General features: G+C 48.8%; 1 protein-coding gene across 7 annotated transcripts in view; it reads right to left on the bottom strand.

Moving 5' to 3' along the window:
• The window catches only part of RILPL1 (Rab interacting lysosomal protein like 1), a 44,312-nt gene extending 26,029 nt beyond the window's left edge, over nucleotides 1–18,283 (bottom strand). For 2 of the 7 annotated variants that reach the window (XM_082418284.1, XM_082418287.1), the window contains exons 1-2: nucleotides 17,433–18,275; nucleotides 10,240–10,390 (exon numbers count right to left, since the gene is read on the bottom strand). In XM_082418284.1, the coding sequence (XP_082274410.1) occupies nucleotides 10,240–10,390; nucleotides 17,433–17,741 (460 nt within the window). In that variant the 5' untranslated portion in view covers nucleotides 17,742–18,275. Of the gene's footprint in view, nucleotides 1–10,239; nucleotides 10,391–17,432 lie in introns of all 7 variants that reach the window. The other 5 variants (XM_082418283.1, XM_082418288.1, XM_082418285.1 and 2 more) reach the window with 5 other exon arrangements.
• Nucleotides 18,284–20,550: the final 2,267 nt, after the last annotated feature.

Consider the following 20,550-nt stretch of genomic DNA (forward strand, 5'->3'; position numbering starts at 1 on the left):
TAAACCTTGATACTAACAAGCAATGGAATACTATACAGCCATGAAAAAGAAGAGCTACACGTTCCACTTGGAGTTTATAAAGTCAGTTATTTCTTCAGACACTCCTTGCTCCTCAAAGGATGCTCTTCAGCTGGACTCCTGAGCTGAAGGGCCCCGAGACTTGCAATGGGGAAACACAGGGCCATCTGGGGGTCCCGGGCACCAGGTGTCCCCCTCCCAAAACTCCTGGGCCACTGCTGCAAGGCGGGGCCTGGGCCTGGGCTAGTGTGACAAGAGTACATTGCTAACGTCTCCCGAAAAAGTGCTCCTTAGACACAGTGCATGAGTGAGTGTGTGTGTGTGTGTGTGTGTGTGTGTGTCTGTGTGTCTGTGTGGAGGAGGAGGGCTGAAATCAGGCGTAGGCAGAGTCTGTGAAAAAGGCACTAAAGCATTCACTGCTCTCTGAGCACCTGTCCTGCAAAGGCTCCAGGGAGGGGCATCAAGGGCCTAACTCATTAAATTTAATTCTTGGTGGGGGCAGATTCCACTCCTGGAGAAATCAGGTGAGCAGAACAGCTACGTGGGTGGGCGCAGGGGGGCATAAGCCCAGAGAAAGGAAACCTGGATCTGGAACCCAGCTACATCCAAGTTCCCCGACCAGGGATTGAACCCGGGCCACCGCAGTGAAAGTGCTGAGTCCTAAACACTGGACCGCCAGGGAATTCCCAAAGAAAGCAACTGGTTTTTTTGGCCGCACCTCACGGCTTGCGGGATCTCAGTTTCCCGACCAGGGATTGAACCCGGGTCACGGCAGTGAAAGCCCAGAATCCTAACCACTGGACCATCAGGGAAATCCCCATCCGTCATGGGTGTTGGTAGCTGTAGGACTAAGAAGCCAGAGAACAAATGGTCAAGAGCTTAGAGTCTGGAGCTAGATTACTCGGACTCATTCCTGGCTTTGCCACTTACCTTGCAGCTGAACTTGTGCCTTGTGCCTGTTTTCTCACTTGCAAATGGGGATCATGTGGAGGCCCCACCTGGGAGGCTCTTGTGAGGTTGCATATGTTAATCTACATGAAGTGCTCACAACAGGCCTGGCACAGAGTAAGAGTCTCTAAGTGTTAGCTGTTATTTTATCTATAGAATAGAAATACCAGTTTTCCCTGCTCCAAAGGTTGCTGCTAAGTCCAAGCGTCGTTACGAAAGTGCTTCGAAAAATTAAAAGGTTAAGAGTTTTTAATAGACTCACAGACATAGACAAAAGCCAGGAGAGTTCTGAGCAACTGTTTAGTCACCCCAGCAATGCAGGATCCTGGGATCTAAATTAAAGAGACATTTGGGCAAGTGCACAGAGAAGCAAGTCCAAGGTCAGTCCCAGGTCCCGAGTTTGTAGTAGTAAAAACTGGTAATGATCTAAACATCCACTAGCAAGGCAATGATTAAACAAGTACTTTCCACACAATGGGACACTATGTAGCCAGTTAAAAGAAAAAGGCAAGGGCTTCCCTGGTGGCTCAGTGGTTGAGAATCTGCCTGCCAATGCAGGGGACCTGGGTTCAATCCCTGGTCCGGGAAGATCCCACATGCCGCGGAGCAACTAAGCCCGTGTGCCACAACTACTGAGCCTGCGCTCTAGAGCCCGCGAGCCACAACTACTGAGCCTGCATGCCACAACTACTGAGCCTGCGCTCTAGAGCCCGCGAGCCACAACTACTGAGCCTGCATGCCACAACTACTGAAGCCCGTGGGCCTAGAGCCTGTGCTCCGCAACAAGAGAAGCCTCCGCAATGAGAAGCCTGCGCACCGCAACAAAGAGTAGCCCCCGCTCGCCACAACTAGAGAAAGCCCGCGCGCAGCAACAAAGACCCAATGCAGCCAAAAATAAACAAATAAATAAATAAATTTATAAAAAAACAAAAAAAACCCTTGATCTTTAAAAAAAAAAAAAGCAAAAGGCAAGTGACAAAGTCACAGCAGCACTATTCACAATGGCCAAAAGATGGAAGTAACTCAAATGTCCATCAACAGATGTATGGATTAAAAAAATGTGATCTATCCAAATGATGGAATATTATTCAACCATAAAAAGAAATGAAGCACTGACACAGGCTACAATGTGGATGAACCTTGAAAACATGATGCTGAGTGAAAGAAGCCAGACACAAAAGGCCACATATTGTATGAGTCCATTTATATGAAGTGTCCAGAACAGGCAAATCCATAGAGACAGAAAGTAGACTAGACGTTACCAGAGGCGGGGGGAGGGGGGATCGGGGAGTGACTGCTATGGGTGCAGGGTCTCCTTTGCGGGTGGTGAAAATGTTTTGGAACTAAACAGAGGTGATGATGGCACAACATTATAAATACATTAAAAGATGTACTAAATGCTACTGAATTGTACACTTTAAAACTGTTAATTTTATGTTCTGTGACTCGCTTGTCAATTTTTCTAAAAGGGCAATCCAAACAGTAAATACATAATTTTCATTTGTTAAAAAAAAAGGCAAGTGATAATCCATACAGCATAATCCCTTTTATTTTAAAAACAAAACACATTCCCTGCAGTGTCAACGCCAGCACTGTAGGAGCTTTTTCTTATTTAAAAAAAACACGCACATGGAATATGTGTGTAAATGCATAGAAAGGGATGGCTTTCCCTCTGGTGAGTGAGAAGGAGGCAAAGGGAATTCTCATGTTTTTCTTGAGTTTTGTTTCAACTTTTACAACATGAATGAATACATGTAATAGTTTCTATTGTTAAAGACCAAAACAACCACCAACACCCACAAACCCATATTGTCTGTCCCCCTCAATCTCTACAAGAAGAAAACACCCTGAGAAGATGGAGCCGCTTGCCCCAGATCTGCTAGTTAGTGGCCATTTGGAGCACAATCCGGGTCTCTTAGTACCAGACCCACACATGTTCACTCCCCCAGAGCCAGAAAAACGCCTTTGATACTGGATGGTGATGTTTATCAAGCACCTGCCGTCACCAGCTACTGGGCTCAGCGCTCACCATGGATGAAGTGGTGCTCAGACCCCCTCGGATCCCTGTGTTCACCCCTCGCCTCTCTTCAGTGTGCTTTTGCTACTGACCAGGCACCTTGGGCTCCCTGGCTGGCAGGCTCTGTAAGAAAGCACAGGCCCCGTGCCTAAGGGCAGGGCAACTCTGAGGTGTAACTCACACTCCAGAGCTCGCTGCCCTGCATGGGCTTTATTGGGCTTCCTCCTTTCCCTGTCCTGATCCCCCCACTTCCCCAACAGTCTTTTCTTTTTTTTTTTTTTTTTTTTGGTTGTTTCATTTGAATTTTTTTTTTTTTTTTTTTTTTTTTTTTATTTTTTTAATTTTATTTATTTATTTATTTATGGCTGTGTTGGGTCTTCGTTTCTGTGTGAGGGCTTCCTCCAGTTGCGGCGAGCGGGGGCCACTCTTCATCGCGGTGCGCGGGCCTCTCACTGTCGCGGCCTCTCTTGTTGCGGAGCACAGGCTCCAGACGCGCAGGCTCAGCAGTTGTGGCTCACGGGCCCAGTAGCTCCGCGGCATGTGGGATCTTCCCAGACCAGGGCTCGAACCCGTGTCCCCTGCATTGGCAGGCAGACTCGCAACCACTGCGCCACCAGGGAAGCCCCCCAACAGTCTTTTCTAGGGCTGCTTCCTTAATAAATCATCTGCAGAGGAACATCCTCGCCTCAGGTCTCCTTCTAGAAGATGCTGATATAAACAGAACTTAACTCATTTTATCCTCAGAATACTTTACGAAGTAGGACCCCTGGTGCCCGCCTTGTAGAGCCGATGAACCTGAGGTGCACAGTAGCTTGTTAACTTTTACAGTAGCCACACAGCTAATACCAGGATTCAAGTTCCAGCAGTCTGGCTCTAGGATCCACACTTCTTCTTTTTTTCTTCCACGTTGTGGTGTGTATCAGTGCTTTATTCCTCTTTATGGCTGAATGATATCCCATTACGTGGACAGACCATCTTTTGTTCACAGTACTTTTAAAAAAATTATTTATTTATTTATTTGGTTGCGCTGGGCCTTAGTTGCAGCATGTGGGCTCTAGTTCCCTGACCAGGGATCAAACCCGGGCCCCCTGTATCGGGAGCGAGGAGTCTTAACCACTGTACCACCAGGGAAGTCCCCAGAATCCACACTCTTGCGACCACTCTACTGCCTCTCAAAGTCTCACAGCCCAAGCTCCTTATGTTATCAGCAAGTGTACTGGAGAGAATAATGTCCCCTCAAACTTCACATCCACCTGGAACCTCAGAATGTGACCTTACTTGAAAATAGGTCTTTGCAGATGTAACTAAGTTAAGGGGAGGTCAGGCTAACTGAGGGTGCGCCCTAAATCCAGTGACTGGGTCCTTATAAGAGAAAGGAGAGGGAGAGTCAGACACACAGACACACAGACACACAGAGGAGGCCACGTGACAACAGAGGCAGAGCCTGGAGTGATGCAGCCACAAGCCAAGAGCTGCCACCTGGAAGAGGCAGGGAGCTTCTTCCCCTAGAACCTTTGGAGGGCGCACAGCCCTGCTGACACCTTGATTTTGGACCCCTGGCCTCCAGATCCGTGAGAGAATACATTTCTTTGTTTGAAGCCTCCCAGTCTGTGGTCATTTGTTACAGTGGCCCCAGAAAACTAATACAGCAAGCATACGGAGAAAGTCCTACATAGAAGGTGCACAGACGATTTCTATTGAGCTGAAATTCGTATCAGCCACTCTCGGGTCCCACAAAAGGTTCACCTGGTAGGACAAAAGCGACATAATTGCCCTCAGGGCTATCTTTTATTGACTAGTTCTGCGTTTGATGCTGTATATATTTTTCTCAACAGTCCTGGGCGTCAGGAGTTGCCACACCCACTTTACAGGTGAGGAACCTGAGGATGGGAACAAGGTGACCCATTGGTAAGAGTGGCTCTGAGAATTTTTTAATTAATTTATTTATTTATTTATTTTTGGCTGTATTGGGTCTTCGTTTCTGTGCGAGGGCTTTCTCTAGTTGTGGCGAGCGGGGGCCACTCTTCATCGCGGTGCGCGGGCCTCTCACTATCGCAGCCTCTCTTGTTGCGGAGCACAGGCTCCAGACGCGCAGGCTCAGTAGTTGTGGCTCACGGGCCTAGTTGCTCCGTGGCATGTGGGATCCTCCCAGACCAGGGTTCGAACCCGTGTCCCCTGCATTGGCAGGCAGACTCTCAACCACTGCGCCACCAGGGAAGCCCTGGGTCTGAGATTTAAACTCAGGTCCACCTCACTCCACAGCCCATTCCCCTTATAATGGACTGCTCTACCCGGGCACATGTCCAAGAATATTCTAGCTCTGTGTGTCCAACTCAGCAGCCACTAGTGGCAACGGAGCACCTGAGATAGGGCACGTCCAAATGGACATGTGCTGAAAATGTAAACTACACATCAGCCATCAACAGATGGGCAGATCAACAAAATGTGGTCTATCCATACAATGGGATATTATTCTGCCTTAAAAAGGAAGGAAATTCTGACACAACTACAACATGGATGAAACTCAAGGACATTATGCTCAGTGAAATAAACCAGTCACAGAAAGACAAATATTGTATGATTCCACTTATGTGAGGTACCTGGAGTAGTCAAAGTTATAGAGACAGAAAGTAGAATGCCAGTTGCCAGGGGCTGGGGGAGGGAGAAATGGAGAGTTATTGTTTAATGGGGACAGAGGTTTACATTTGCAAGATGAAAAGTTTCGGAGTCTGGTTGTACAACAATGTGAACGTTCTTAACGCTGCTAAACTATACACTTAGAAATGGTTAAGATGAGAAAAAAATTTTTTTAACCTCTTTATTAGAGTACAATTGCTTTACAATGGTGTGTTAGTTTCTGCTTTATAACAAAGTGAATCAGTTATACATATACATATGTTCCCATATCTCTTCCCTCTTGCATCTCCCTCCCTCCCACCCTCCCTATCCCACCCCTCTAGGTGGTCACAAAGCACCGAGCTGATCTCCCTGTGCTATGCGGCTGCTTCCCACTAGCTATCTATTTTACGTTTGGTAGTGTATATATGTCCATGCCACTCTCTCACTTTGTCCCAGCTTAAGATGAGAAATTTTATGTGTATGTTACCACAGTAAAACATACATATATATTATATTATATATAAATGAATAACCCACCAGATTTCAAAGACTTAATATGAAAAAAATGCAAAATACCCTACTGATAATTTTTATTTTAAATTTTTAAAATTTTTATTTATTTTTCTCGGCTGCACAATGCGGCTTGCAGGATCTTAGTTCCCTGACCAGGGATTGAACCCAGGCCCTCAGCAGTGAAAGCACAGAGTCTTAACCACTAGACTACCAGGAAATTCCCCCCTACTGATAATTTTTAAATTGATTACATGTTGAAGGATGATATCTTGGATCTACCAGGTTAAATAAAAATATTACTGAGGGGGCTTCCCTGGTGGCGCAGTGGTTAAGAATCTGCCTGCCAATGCAAGGGACACGGGTTCGATCCCTGGTCTGGGAAGATCCCACATGCCGCGGAGCAACTGGGCCCGTGAGCCACAATTACTGAGCCTGCGCGTCTGGAGCCTGTGCTCCGCAACAAGAGAGGCTGCGCTAATGAGAGGCCCGCGCACCGTGATGAAGGGTGGCCCCCGCTTGCCGCAACTAGAGAAAGCCCTCGCACAGAAACGAAGACCCAACACAGCCAAAAGTAAATAAATAAATAAATAAATAAATAAGTAAACCTATTCTCAAGAAAAAAAAATTAATGAAATTACTTTCGCCTGTCCTTTTTACTTTCTTTTAATGCCACACCTAGAAAAATCATAATCATATCTGTGGCTTGCCTTACATTTTTTGGTAAAAGGCAAAAGATGTACACAACCGGAAGAGCAACCAGTGTATTGCCTTACATTTTTTTTGGACAGTGCTGTTCTCAGCTGCCCTTCAGAAAATGGATATGTGGTCAGTTTTCATCCTCTCCTGGTGACAGAGTTGTTTGTCCAGAGCCCAGGAATTTTTTTTCCAGACGCTTGAGTGTATCTCTGCACCCCCATGCCCCCAGTCTAATCGCTTCCATATCTGTAATTCATCTCCACATGTGCTAACTAGTAGTTCCCAAGTGCTGACAAGACGATTTCCAAATACAAGAAGTAGGGAAGTGCTTTTTAATCTGGAGACTTCCAGGGAGTGGGAGACAGGAGACTGGCAGGTGCTCTGAGCGCACTGCCCAGTACTTTTTTCTTTTTTTTTTTAATTAATTTTTATTGGAGTATAGTTGCTTTACACTGTTGTGTTAGTTTCTGCTGTACAGCAAAGTGAATCAGCTATACGTACACATATATCCCCTCTTTTTTGGATTTCCTTCCCTTTTAGGTCACCACAGAGCACTGAGTAGAGTTCCCTGTGCTATACAGTAGGTTCTCATTAGTTATCTATTTTATACATAGTAGTGTATATGTGTCAATCCCATTCTCCCAATTCATCCTACTCTCCCTTCCCCCCTTGGTAGCCATACGTTTGTTCTCTACGTCTCAGTGCCCAGTATTAATGGCTGGGAAAGCAGCACTGTTCCGGGCAGGGCTGGCTCTTCTAAGCGGGCATCCCAGCCCACTCACCCCCTAAATCCTGTTTGCCCCTAGGCCTTGCCCCACTGCCTAAAGTGGTGCCAGACACACAGTCTAACTTCATGGGCTGCACCTCCTCCCAGGGACCCCTCGGCCCAGTGTCTGTTCCTCTCACAGGTGGAAGACATGCTTTTGCCCTTATTGTGTTCCCATGGCTTCCCAGGCAAAATAAAAATAACTGTGAAAGGCATGCCTGGCATCTGCCTAGTTTCCCCACTTGGGTGAGGGCTGCTGTCGAGCTGAACACTGGAGCCTCCCCGAGCTCACCCCCGGGAGCTGGACCCACGCGAGATGCCAATTAACTGCGTCTCAGATGGCACCCGTGTGGGCTGTCTGATGAAGAGCCCAGCAGGGATGCAGAGAGCCGAGGCCAAGCTCTCCCACACGGGGGGTGCCGTGTGCACACACATGCAACCGAGCGCTGAGGAAGCGGCTTAGGGTGTTCGGGCCCGTGCCTGGGGGACCTGCGGCCTCCAGGGAGTCACTGGGGTAGGCAGGGGGAGTTCCAAGGTCACCCCTGGAGGCCTCTGGGTGCCCTGCAGAAATGTCACAGACCAAAAGATGGCTATGGGGACATCCCTGGTGGTGCAATGGATAAGACTCCATGCTCCCAATGCAGGGGGCCCGGGTTCGATCTCTGGTCAGGGAACTAGATCCCACATGTGTGCCACAATTAAGAGTTTGCATGCCACAACTAAGGAGCCGGCAAGCCGCAACTAAGACCCAGCACAACCAAATAAATAATAAATATTAATAAATAAATAAACAAAATAAAATAAAAACCACCAGACCATAAGGTAGAATTCCAAATGATATTAATTAGGGAGACGACTAACATTTAAAAAACAACAAAAACAAAAAAAACAAAAGATGGCTGTGGGCACCTCACTAAGTTCAACACAGTTACCACAGGACTCAGCAATTCCACGCCGAGGTATATACCTCAAAGCACCGAAAACAAATGTCCACACAAAAACATGAAGGTACCAGAACCTTCACAGCGGCACTCTTCACAATAGCCAAAAGTTGGAAACAACTCAGCGTCCATTGGTGGATGAATAGATAAATGAAACGTGGTCCAAACAGACAACGGAGTGTTACTAAGCCATAGAGAGGAAGGACGCACCCTCTCAGCCTGTTTTCCTCCTCTTTTCAAAAAGGAGATTGGATTCGATAACAATGGCTCATAGTAACAACAGTTAACACTTGCTGAGTGTGGGCACCAGGTACTATTCAGTTTACACGTATTAATTCATTTAATCCTCACAACAACTTTATGAGGGAGATATGGTTATTTCCCCCATTTCTACACGGGGCACTTAAGGCACACCAAGGTCAAGTGACTTGATCAAGGTCACTCAGCCAGTAAGTATTGGGTTAGGATTCACACTGGGCAGTCTGGCTCTAGCACCAACACTTATCACCACTAAGACTTTTGTTTTCACTGCACGACTCACATCTCAACAAAGGAAACCCAAGGAAAAGAGGATGCCAGCACCCGGATCAAACATTTCCTTTTTCCTTGGTCCCTACGGTCCTTATACAGTGTGCTACTTTACTCTCACAGAGTGGTAAACACGAGTTCTGAACTTCAGGTCCCCACGGAAATCCACCCCCTTCCCAACAAACAGGAGGAGGGGGCTTGTATAGGGACCCAGGAAGTTTACCCAGACTAAAGAGTTGGGCCTGAGATTCGTTGCGATCAGAGCCAGCCTCTGAATGAGGAGGCTGCTGGGGGGCCCACAGCTGATGCAGCCCACGGGGGCCCAGACCAAACCCCTCTGTCTGTCTTTGCTTCTCCAGCACCAGCAGAAGGCCTGGAGTCAAGGTTCTAGATAACTGTTCGTAGGATGAACGACAGTTGGGGGCCTCCAGCACCATTCAGATCCGGGTGGCCACCCTGGGTTGCTCATTGTTAAACGTGTACCCGTGACAAGCACCTCAAATTTCTTTCCAGCACACTTAGAATAAAATCCAAACCTTGGCCTCTAAGGGGCTATGTGATCTGACCCCTGCTGACCCCACTGACCTCATCTTTAACCACCCTTGGCCTTGATCATCTTCTGTGACACTGGTCTCCTTGGTTTCCATAAACAGTCATGCCCCAGGGCCTTTGCACCTGCTCTCCCCCCAAGATATTTGCATGGCTCACTCCATGACTTCATTAGGGCTCAAATGTCACCTCATCAGAGAGGCCCTCCTTGATCACCATATCCAAAGAAGCACCCCACCAAGTCACCTCTATCATATCCCCCCCCAGATTTTAGTTCTTCCATAAGCCTGGTCAGAATCTGGAACTGTGTCATCTGTTTGTTTACATAGTTATCACCTATCTCCTCCGCACTAGAACATAAGCTTCACGAGGGCAGGGGCTTTGTCTTGCCCAGTGTGTATAGCCAGTGCCTAGAGAAGAGTCTGGAAACGTGAGGACTCTCTAACAATTCGTCAAATGAACCTCTCGGTTTCCTCACCTGTAAACCAGGCTACACAACGTCTCTCGGGCAGAGTGATGGTGAGAATCCCCATGACATGAGACACCACTGCTTGGGGACCACGCTCCTGACTGTCACTGGTGATGCCGGTGATGGCAGTGGGAAGAGCCTTCCCCTCACCCCCCACGCGGGCCCCTCCTCTTACCTTCGTGCTTCTGGAACTCCTCCTCGGAGAAGCTGACGTCCTTGTGGGAGAGGTTGGTCATGAGCTGCTTGTTCTCCTCTTGCAGCTGGGCGATCTGGGAAAGGAGGTCTTGCGCTTCCCCTCGCCACACGTCCTCCACCAGCTCCAGCTCCTGCGGGGGTAAGGGGCCGGAGTGGGGTCACAGCCTGCCCAGGGCGGCAGCCTCACCCCCCTGACCCTCGGGAGCAGCTCAGGGTTGCTGGGGCTTTGGGTTGTTCCCTTCTCCATGAGAACCAGGCCTCGGCAGGTGAGCAGATCAGGCCATCACTAGCCCACATGGCAACTTTACAAAAAACAGAAGGCGTCCTTCCTCTGGGCAAGGCCTGCATTTATGCCGTTAGGACCTGGCCAAGTTAGAACTGCCCTGAAGACAACAATGGCATTGGAACTGTACCTTCCAACTATCTAGACAGGAGAGAGAGGGTGGAAGGGCAGCCCCAGGCTACAGGGACCCAAACACACCAATCTCTTTAGGGAGGTCATGTCCCTGATCTTCGGACAGACCCTCCATCAAGACAAACCTCTCTCCAAGGGAGAAAGAGGTTGCAAAGATCCCAGGGATACCACCTGGCCCCGGAGCTCCCTGTATATCTGAAACAGGTGTCTCTTCAAGCAGACCTGGACGACTCACTTTACAAATCTGAGGCTGTTTCCCTTAGTTGGGGAGCCCTACTATAAAAGCTCACAGTGAAGAAAACAAAAACACTAATTTGAAAAGATACATGCACCCCTATGTTTACAGTAGCATTCATTACTTACAATAGTCAAGACATTGAAGCGACCTAAGTGTCCATCAATAGACAAATGGATAAAGAAGATGTGGTACATATATACAATGGAATACTACTCAGCCGTAAGAAAGAATGAAATCTTGCCATTTGTAACAACATGTATGGACCTAGAGAGTATTATGCTAAGTGAAATAAGTCAGACAGAGAAAGACAAATACTATATGATCTCACTTATTTGTGGAATCTAAAAAACAAACCAAACAAACAAAACAAAATGAAAACATTCTTAGATACAGAGAACAAACAGGTGGTTGCCAGAGGGGAGGCGCTGGAGGGGGAGTGAAATAGGTGAAAGGGATTAAGAGGTACAAACCTCCAGTTACAAAATAAGTAAGCCACAGGGATGTAATATACGGCATAAGGAATGTGGTCAGTAGTATTGTAATAACTTTGTATGGGGACAGATGGTTACTAGACTTATCTTGGTGATCATTTCATAATGTATGCAAATGTTAAATCACTGTATAGCACACCTGAGGCTAATATAATATTGTGTCAACTGTATTTCAGTAAAAAAATAAAATAAAAAAATAAAGGCTCACAGGGTTGAATGTGAAGATAAACAAGATGTCTATAAAAATTATTTTGTGGATGGCTGTAATCAGAGAAACACATAATAACAAGTGTTGGCAAGGATGTGAAGAAATTGGAAAGCTCCTGCATTGCTGGTAAGAATGTAAAATGGTGCAGCCACTGTGGAAAACAGTCTGGCAGTTCCTCAATAAGTTAAAAATAGTTACCATATGACCCACCAATTCCACTTGTAGGGTCTGAGAAATGAAAACATGTGTCCACACAAAAACAGGTACATGAATGTTCATAGCAGCACTATTCATAATCGCCAAAAGGTAGAAACCACCCAAATGTCCATCAATTGATGAAAAGGTGAATAAAATGTGGTGTATCTGGAATATGATTCAGGCAAAAAGGGATGAAATACTGACATATGCTACAATTTGGATGAACCTTGAAAACATGATGCTGGTCAAAAGCAGCTGGTCACAAAAGGTCACACAGTGTTTGACTCTGTTGATGGGAAATGTCCACAATAGGTAAATCCACAGATACAGAAAGCATACTGGCAGCTTTCTAGGGGCAGAAGGGTTGGCAGGGAGTGAGGAATGACTGTTAATGAGTCTGTGTCTTCTTTTCGCAGCAATGAAAATGTTCTAAAGTTGATTGTAGTAATGGTTGCACAGCTCTGTGAATAAACTAAAAACCATTGAATTGTATGCTTTGAATGGGTGAATTGTATGGTATGTGAATTATATTCAGTAAAGCTGTTACCAAAAAAAAAAAAACAAAAAAGAGGTATTTTGTAAAATCATAAACTGTATAGAATGCTGGTTTAAAGCATGGATACTGGAGCCTGTTGACCTGAGTTTGAATTCTGTTCCTGCCACGTACTAGCTGATCTTGGACAAGTTATTCAACCTTAGGGTGCCTTGGAAATGAGGAATACAGTGTTATATCTACCCCCAGGGGGTGTCATGAGGATTAAATGGTTAATATACGTAGATGTTTGGAATAGGGCCCAGTACCCAGAAAGTGCTAAACATATGTCTGCTGATTTCTGGTCCTCCTACAGCCCATCCCAAGCCGGCCCAGGTGGCCGGATGTCAGCATCGCCTCCTTTCATCTTTTAAATAAGTTCCTAAATCCCATCTCCTTTGTCAGGAAGCCTGCTGCACTGGGGAAATGAGAGGTAATAACTAAGTATTCGCACAGCTGCTTCAAGGTCACCAGGGGAGGTGAAGGGTGGGGCCAGAGGGCGAAGTGGTGGTGGAGTGATGGAGTGGCCATGGGACCTTCCCACAGGCAGGTGTGGGCTGGAAGCAGAATCAGGCTCCTCCTGCCCTGGTCCTCTCTGCTCCCACCTGACACAGGCTGAGCACACAGAGGGCCCCAGTGCCATCTCAAGTGTAACTGGCTGGGGTAGGCGGAACAACGGCCCCCAGAGAGGTCCACATCCTAATCCCTGGAACCTGAGAATATGCGAATTTACACGGCAAAAGGGATTTTGCAGATGTGATTCAGTTAAGGACCCTGAGATGGGGAGATGCTCCTGGGTTATCCAGGTGGACCCCATGTAATCACAAGGGTCCTTAAAACTGAAAGGAGGCAGGAAGGGCAGAATCAGAGACCACGTGGGGACTTCCCTGGCGGTCCAGTGGTTAAGACTCTGTGCTTCCACTGCAGGGGGCGAGGGTTGGCTCCCCGGTCGCGAAGCAGAGATCAGAGTTAGAGATTTGAAGATGCTACGCTGATGACTTTGAAGATGGAGGAAGTGGTCACAAGTCAAAGGATACAGGTGGCTCCCAGGAACTGCAAAAGGCAAGGAAATGGATTCTCCCCTAAAGTTGCCCGCAGGAATGAATTTCCTGACACCCGATTTTAACCCAAGTGAGACTCACTTCTGACTTTTGACCTCCAGAATTTTATCCAGTACTACCCATACTGATATTATTCATAATATCATATTATCCAATGTGATAATAAATTTGTGTGATTTTGAGTCAGTAAGTTTGTGGTAATTAGTTATAGCAGCAACAGATGAATACAGACTTTAATCCTCAGTTCTTTTTTTTCTTCTCTCGGTGAACTGAAGTTGATGCTGGGGGAGCTGGTTCTTGCCTCTGGGCTGACCACGGAGAACTCGATCTTGCCTCGAAACCAGCTAAAAAGGCTCTTGCAGGAAGTGGTCCCTGACTGATCACCTCGTTAGCCTCCTCTCAGCACTGTCTTCAAACTCCTTACGCTGGCCTGTGAGGCCCAGCATTAACAGACCCCTGTACCTCCCTGACCTCATCTCCTACCCCTCTTCCTCACTCGCTCTGCTCTTGTCACACCAGCCTTCTTTGTGTTCCTTGCACACACCAAGCTCACTCCTACCTCAGGGCATTTGCACTTGCTGCACCTCCTGCCTAGTATGCCCCTCCCCCAGATCTCTCTATGGCTGGCACCTACACTTCATTCAGATCTCAGCTCAGATGCCACCTCCTCAGGGAAGCCTTCCTGACTGCCCCATCAACTAGGCACCATCCCTGGCCAGTCTCTTTTATATTTCCCTGTTTTATCTTCTTCATGGTACTTATCATAAGCTGAAATTTTTTAAAAGTTAAAAAAAATCTATCTCCTCACACTAGAATCACACCATTCCATTAGAGTAGCCACTAGCCACATGTGTCTGCTCAGCACTTGAAATGCCGCTGGTCTGAATTGAAACATGCAGTGAGGGTTAAACACTCACTGAATTTCAAAAGACATAATAGGAAAAAAAGAATGCAAAATACCTTATTAATAATTTTTTTGTAACTATGTGTGGCGATGGACGTTAACTAAACTTATGTGGTAATCATTTTGCAATATGTACATACGTCGTATCATAATGTTGTAAGCCTAAAACGAATACGATGTTATATGTCAATTATATCTCAATAAAGAATAATTTTTTACATTAATTACATGTTGAAATAATATTTTGGAACGACTGGGTTTGATAAGACATGTTATTAAAATTAACCTCATCTGGGGAATTCCCTGGCAGTCCAGTGGTTAGGACTCTGCGCTTTCACTGCCGAGGGCCCGGGTTCAGTCCCTGGTGTGGCCAAAAAAAATAAGAATTAACCTCATCTGTGTCTTTCTATCAATGTGACATGCCACATTATATATCTATGGGACAGCACTGCACTAGAAAGTCAGGTCCTTGAGGGCAAAGACCTCACCTGTTGTGGTCACCACTGTCGCCCAGAACAGTGCCTGGCACTTAGTAGGTACTAAATAAATGTATCTGTTGAATGAATAAATGAGCAACGTATGCTGTTTATATTATAGGCACCTGTATCTGCACAGCCACTGCTTTCTAAAGTCTCTTCGCGTGTTTTTCCTGTCTTCCCTGTTACCCGCCCACTGCCTGAGATGAGGACCTGGTTTTCCTTTCCTTTGCATCACCCAAGTCACCTCGACGGGCACTTCGCAAGCTGCGGTCGGTCAACAGGGCTGCAGATGGAGTAACCAGGTAGAACATGATAAGACTGTGGCCTAGGTCTGAGTGATGAACAGAACTGAGTCCGGGGATCTTTTGGGAGGAAGAGTTGGTGGAAGAGAGGGTGCATGCTTTACTGGAGCCGTATTTGTCAAGAGAAAGAGAGAGAGAGAGAAGGAAGAAAAAAAGGAAGGAAGGAAGGGAGGGAGGGAAGGTGGGAGGGAGGAATGAACGGATAGACAGATAAGACGAAGGACATGCTAAGAAGATTTCTGTGGAAATAACACCTTGAAGAGCCTTTGAGGCTTTCGGGGTGAGGGGAATCAGACGAGTCTCTCTTGATCCCAAGAATATGAAGTAAAGGGGACTGAAGTGGGGATGGGGCAAAAAAGGATTTTGTCCTCCGAATTAGAAAAGATCGTTCTCTGTATTTACAAATGAGTCCTGGCTTTGAACACACTGGTGTTTACTTCCTGGCTGATAGCATTCCAGAAGTGACAAGTACAGCTGGCTGGGAATTCCACCTGCCTCCAGGCCTAGTGGCCTCCAATGGCTCCCAAGGGTGTCTGCCAGTCCGGCTGTAGCAGAACTAAAGTGCTAGGGGTGGGGACATAGGTGCCAGGACTTCTTGTGTGACTTGGGCTAAGTCCCTCAGTCCCTGTCAATAAGAGGCAGTTGTATGAGAGGATCTCAAGGTCCCTTCCTTCCCCAACCCCCCGGGAGAGATGGAAGGATCTGGGGTAGGAGTAGGGGTATCTGGGGTGGGGGTGGTGTCTCCAATATCAGCCTAAGAGCCCTCGGTGAAAAACTCTCCCAGCCTAAAAACAATAGTTAACAGTGGCAAGGCCCTCGAAATGGCCCAAGTTTTGTCCTGAGCACTTTAACTCTCACCACAAACCTATCAGATGGGTACTATTATTATCCCCATTTCACAGCTGAGGAAACTGAGGTACAGAGAGACGAGGTGACTTGCCCAAGATCACACAGCCCGTGAGTGACAGGGCTTGAAACCAGGCTATCTAGCTTCCAAGTCCCTGCTCCTGGGAATCTTGACATTAACTACAGGGCCAGGGACATTTTCAAGCTCCCAGTGTGATCCTGGAAACTTTGCCTAAGGCTTGGGAGCTTGAATTTCCTACCTGACCCCAGAGCATAGGGACCTTTGAGGACAAACACAATCAAACCTCCAAAACACTAGTTCTCTTAATCATCCAGGGATCTGCCCTTAGGTTAAGACTGCAAACACAGCCGGGGCTCTGTTCCTTGAAAAGACACAGACCTCAAAGTACACAGTATGTGATGGCTGGCCAGAGAGTTTCAGAGAGGCCAACTGGATTTCCTGAGGCCACACAGCAAGTCAGAGTCTGCTCAGACCCCCTGATCCCCCAAGGAAAAGCGTTTCCTCCCATTCTCAGTCTGAAGGGAGCGTCCCTGGGCTGAGGTTGGGGCAGGAAACCACACGTCTCCCACTTCCTTCTCCCCAGGCACCTTGTCTGGACTCCCGGCCCAGTGAGGAGTCCCTGATTCATGAGCCCAGAGCTTGTTCGCAAGGCAGAGGCTTAGCCTTAAAGCTGCCCCAAATCATCTTCCTCCAATTCAAAGAGGGTGGGGAAGAGGCACTAGAATTACCTCCACTGGGGCTGAGACTCTCAGCACTACCTTGGGACAAATCCCCCCCCCCCCCCACCACTCTGATCCTCAGTTTCTTCATCTGTAAAATGAAGAGAATAATCCCTACCTCACAGAGTAAAATCGAGGTGGGGAAACCACCTCAGGTTAATAAACTAGAAGGAACCCTGGACTGGGGTTCATGGTTTCTTTTTGCAAATTAGAACCCAGAGACTGGTGGTCAATAAGCTCAGTGACTGGAGGTCACATCCCCTTGGCTCTGGAGGGTTCTGGAGTGGGATGAAGAATGGGTCCCGGTATCACATCTTCTCGGGTAACACTGAAGGGCAGGGGCGCTTATTTCATTTCTGGAAAAGAATAATATTATCTAAGCACTTTAGATAGTATCCCATTTAATTTTTATAAGGCAGGTCCTATTAGTATCACCATTTGATATGTGAGGAAATAAAGCACAGGGAGGTTAAATAACTTACTCAAGGTCACACGGCTATTAAGTGGTAAAGGTGGGATTGGAACTCAGGTCTGACTCCAAAGAACTACTCTTAATCTTTGGGGGTGCGTTTATCTCTGGGGGTGCGCAGGCTGGGCAAAAGGGGGCCAGGGGCCTCCCTCCTTCCCTCACCCAGTCCAATCGTCTCTTGTCTGTCCCCTGTATACACACGTGTGCACCTACAGTTGCCCAGTGCTGAAGGACCCCTAGGTCCCAGCGGCCACGTTGCCGGGATGGGCAGACTGAGGCTACCGCCCACCTTCTGGTGCTTGCGCTCCTTCTCGATGCGGTCCATCCTCTCCAGGCGCAGTCGGTCCAGCTCGAGGCGCAGCTCGTCCAGCTCGGGCGCGACGTGGTGGCGGCTGACCAGCACCTCCAGGATCTCTAGGACACGCACGACCTTGGGCATGAGGCGCGCGATGGCCTCGCAGCCGTGCTGGTCGATGACCCGCTCGAACTCGTGGCCCACGAGCGACGCGATGTCGTACACGTCCATGACGGTCAGCTCCGCCACGTTCTTCTCCAGCGCCGACTCGGCCGCCAGCGCCGACCCCCGGTCCTCCTCCATGGCCCCCCGCCCGGCCTCTCCCCCACCCCGCAAACTAGTGCAACTCCCAAACTTGCCGCTGTCGAGGGCAGCGCCGGGCCGGGCCCACCTCTCGCCGCTGCCGCCGGCCCGCGCTTAGCTGACCCTCGGGCGAGGGCGCACCGGGCGGGCTGCGGGCGTCGGCATGGGCGGAGGCGGCGGGCCGGGAGCCTGGGGTCAGCGCGCGGGGCGCGGGTCTCTGCGCCCGGCTCGGCCCAGAGCCTGCTCCCCAGTGGGGGGAGGACGAGGAGAAAGAGGAGGAGGAGGCGAGGAAGGCGCGCGCGTGCGCAGGCCCGCGGCGCCTCCCAAGTTGGGAATCCGAGTTGGGCGCAATGGAGGCGCGGGGTCTGGCTGGAGAGCGGGCCCCGCTGCCCTCGGAAACAGTCCTCGCCGGCGGCTAGTCCCCACGCCCGGGGCCTGGCAAGGAAGGGCGGCCGTGGCTCCTCCGGGAAACTTTGGCGGCGGCGACGCCGGCTGACGAGCTCCCCCCGCGGGGATACCGCGCGCCCCGCCCCGATCCCGGCCTGGAGAGGGGCGCGCCCGGCTTCCGCCGCCCGAGGGCGCGCCGGGGTCCCCGCGGACACCGCACCCTCACCCACCGACTCCGCAGCCCCCTGCCCCCGCCCCGCTCCACCCGCGGGACCTTCCTTCCCCGCCACCCCCCCTCCAGCCGGTCCCCCCCGCGCGTCCGGACGCGCCGCCCCCTCCTCCAGTCCGGTCCTGGCTCCTCCTCTCCCACTCCCGCCCCGGCGGAGTCGAGACTAGCCCAGAAGAGAAGGGGAGGAGGGGGTAGGGGTGCGGGTCGCTGGTCTCTCTGGACGATTCACAGTGTCGGGGGCGGCCCTTGCGCTGGAGAGAAATGGAGGGCTCAAGAGGTGGACTCCGGGATGCGGCCCATCCTGGGGAGGAGTCGAGGACCCCACGGCTCGTAGACCCTCCCGGCCGACCGGGTCACCGGGCGGACCTGGCGGCGCCGGGCCCTGCGCTCCAGGAGAGGCGCCCGGGAGAGGGGCAGAAGGGTCGAGGGGTCCTCTGGTCCCTAAGCGGCCGGGCTGCGCTGCCCGCCAGCCACGTCCATTAGCGGCTCCTTGTGACCTAAAAACCACTTCACAGAGGAGGTGAGGCCGGGATTTGGATTTCAGCTTTCTTGTTCCAACCCCTCTGTCCTTTTGACCTGGCGGGATCCACTAGTCCATCAGACCACCCCTCCCCGCCCAGGCGAGCCTTCCCTGAACCCCCACGCCCCACGCATGCGTAATTAGGCGCCCTCCTGTGCATCCCCACATCCCGCCTCCTACTCCCATAAAACTGCTCTTTGCATAGTTTTAACCGTGGTTACGCATACGCCTCCCCCCATCAGACTATGAGCTCCTTGAAGTCAGAAAAAAACCCTGAACGCCATTGTAGCTGTAAAAACCCACCCCAACCTGACACATGTTAATTAAAACTAAAATTTTTTAAGGTTTAAAATGCATCGAGCATTGGCTTTACATTTAGTTTAAAAATGCAGAGTGTTTACTATGGCCAGGCATTATTCTAGGTACTTTACAAATATTTCCTCATTTACTCCACTACTTCTCAAAGTGTGGCCTGAAGACCACCAGGGTTCCCCAATACCCAAAGGGTCTCTATGAGGTCCCTTTTGCTGGCTATATATCAGTGAGAGGCTAGATGTTCTTCATATACTGAAACACAGATCAGCATATCGTGATTGACTGAATATGCAGATGCAGATTTGAGGGTCCAGCTCTCTGATGATGAGCTAGACATTAAAGAGATTTGCAAAAATATGAGACAATGGCACTGTCCTTGGTACTTGTTTGTTTTGAAGCATGGTTATTTTTTATTAAAAAATATTCATGGTAGGGACTTCCCTGGTGGTCCAGTGGCTAAGAGTCCATGCTCCCAATGCAGGGGGCCCGGGGTTCGATATCTGGTCAGGGAACTAGATCCCGCATGCCGCAGCTAAGAGTTTGCACGCTGCAACTAAAGATCCTGCATGCCACAAATAAGACCTGGCGCAGCCAAATAAATAAATAAAAATAAATATTAAAAAGAAAATTCATGTTAACATGTCATGTGTCTATTTTAAATTAATTTTTAAAAAACAGCTTAAATTTCTAGTTACAGTAGATATCAATAGATATAACATATCTAACAAAATCTCTTTAGGGTCTTCAATGGTTCTTAAGAGTGCCCTCAGAGAAAGGTCCCTGAGAGCAAAAAGTTTGAGAACTGCTGCCTGAAGACATCCAAAGAAGTATTATTATCCCTATTTTACCAAAGAGGAAACTGAGGCACAGAGAAGCCAAGTCACTCACCCAAGGCCAGGCAAACTGGTAAGTGCTAAAACTGGGGTCAGATCTGTGCACAGCAATCCAATAAAGTGGACCTATGATTATCTCCACCCTAAATCAAGAACAGTGCAGAATAGGGAGGGATGTTAATTTCCTGTAGCTACTGTAACAACTTGCCACAAACTTGATAACCTGAAACAACAGAAATATTCTCCGCCAGTTCTGGAGGCAGGAAATCTGAGATCAAGGTGCTGTCAGGGCCCTGCTCCCTCTGATGGCTCTAGAGGAGGATCCTTCCTGGCCTCTTCCAGCTGCCGGCTTCCTTAGCTCGTGGCAGTATCACTCCAATCTCTGCCTTTGTCTTCACGTGGCCTTCTCTGTATCTCTGTCTACTCCTCTGAATCTCTTATAAGAACACTTATCATTACATTTAGGACCTACCCACACAATCCAGAACGATCTTATCTCAAGATTCTTCATCATATCTGTATAGA

This window comes from Balaenoptera physalus, assembly GCF_965194825.1.
Source record: "Balaenoptera physalus genome assembly, chromosome: 12".
NCBI classification, from domain to species: Eukaryota; Metazoa; Chordata; class Mammalia; order Artiodactyla; family Balaenopteridae; genus Balaenoptera; species Balaenoptera physalus.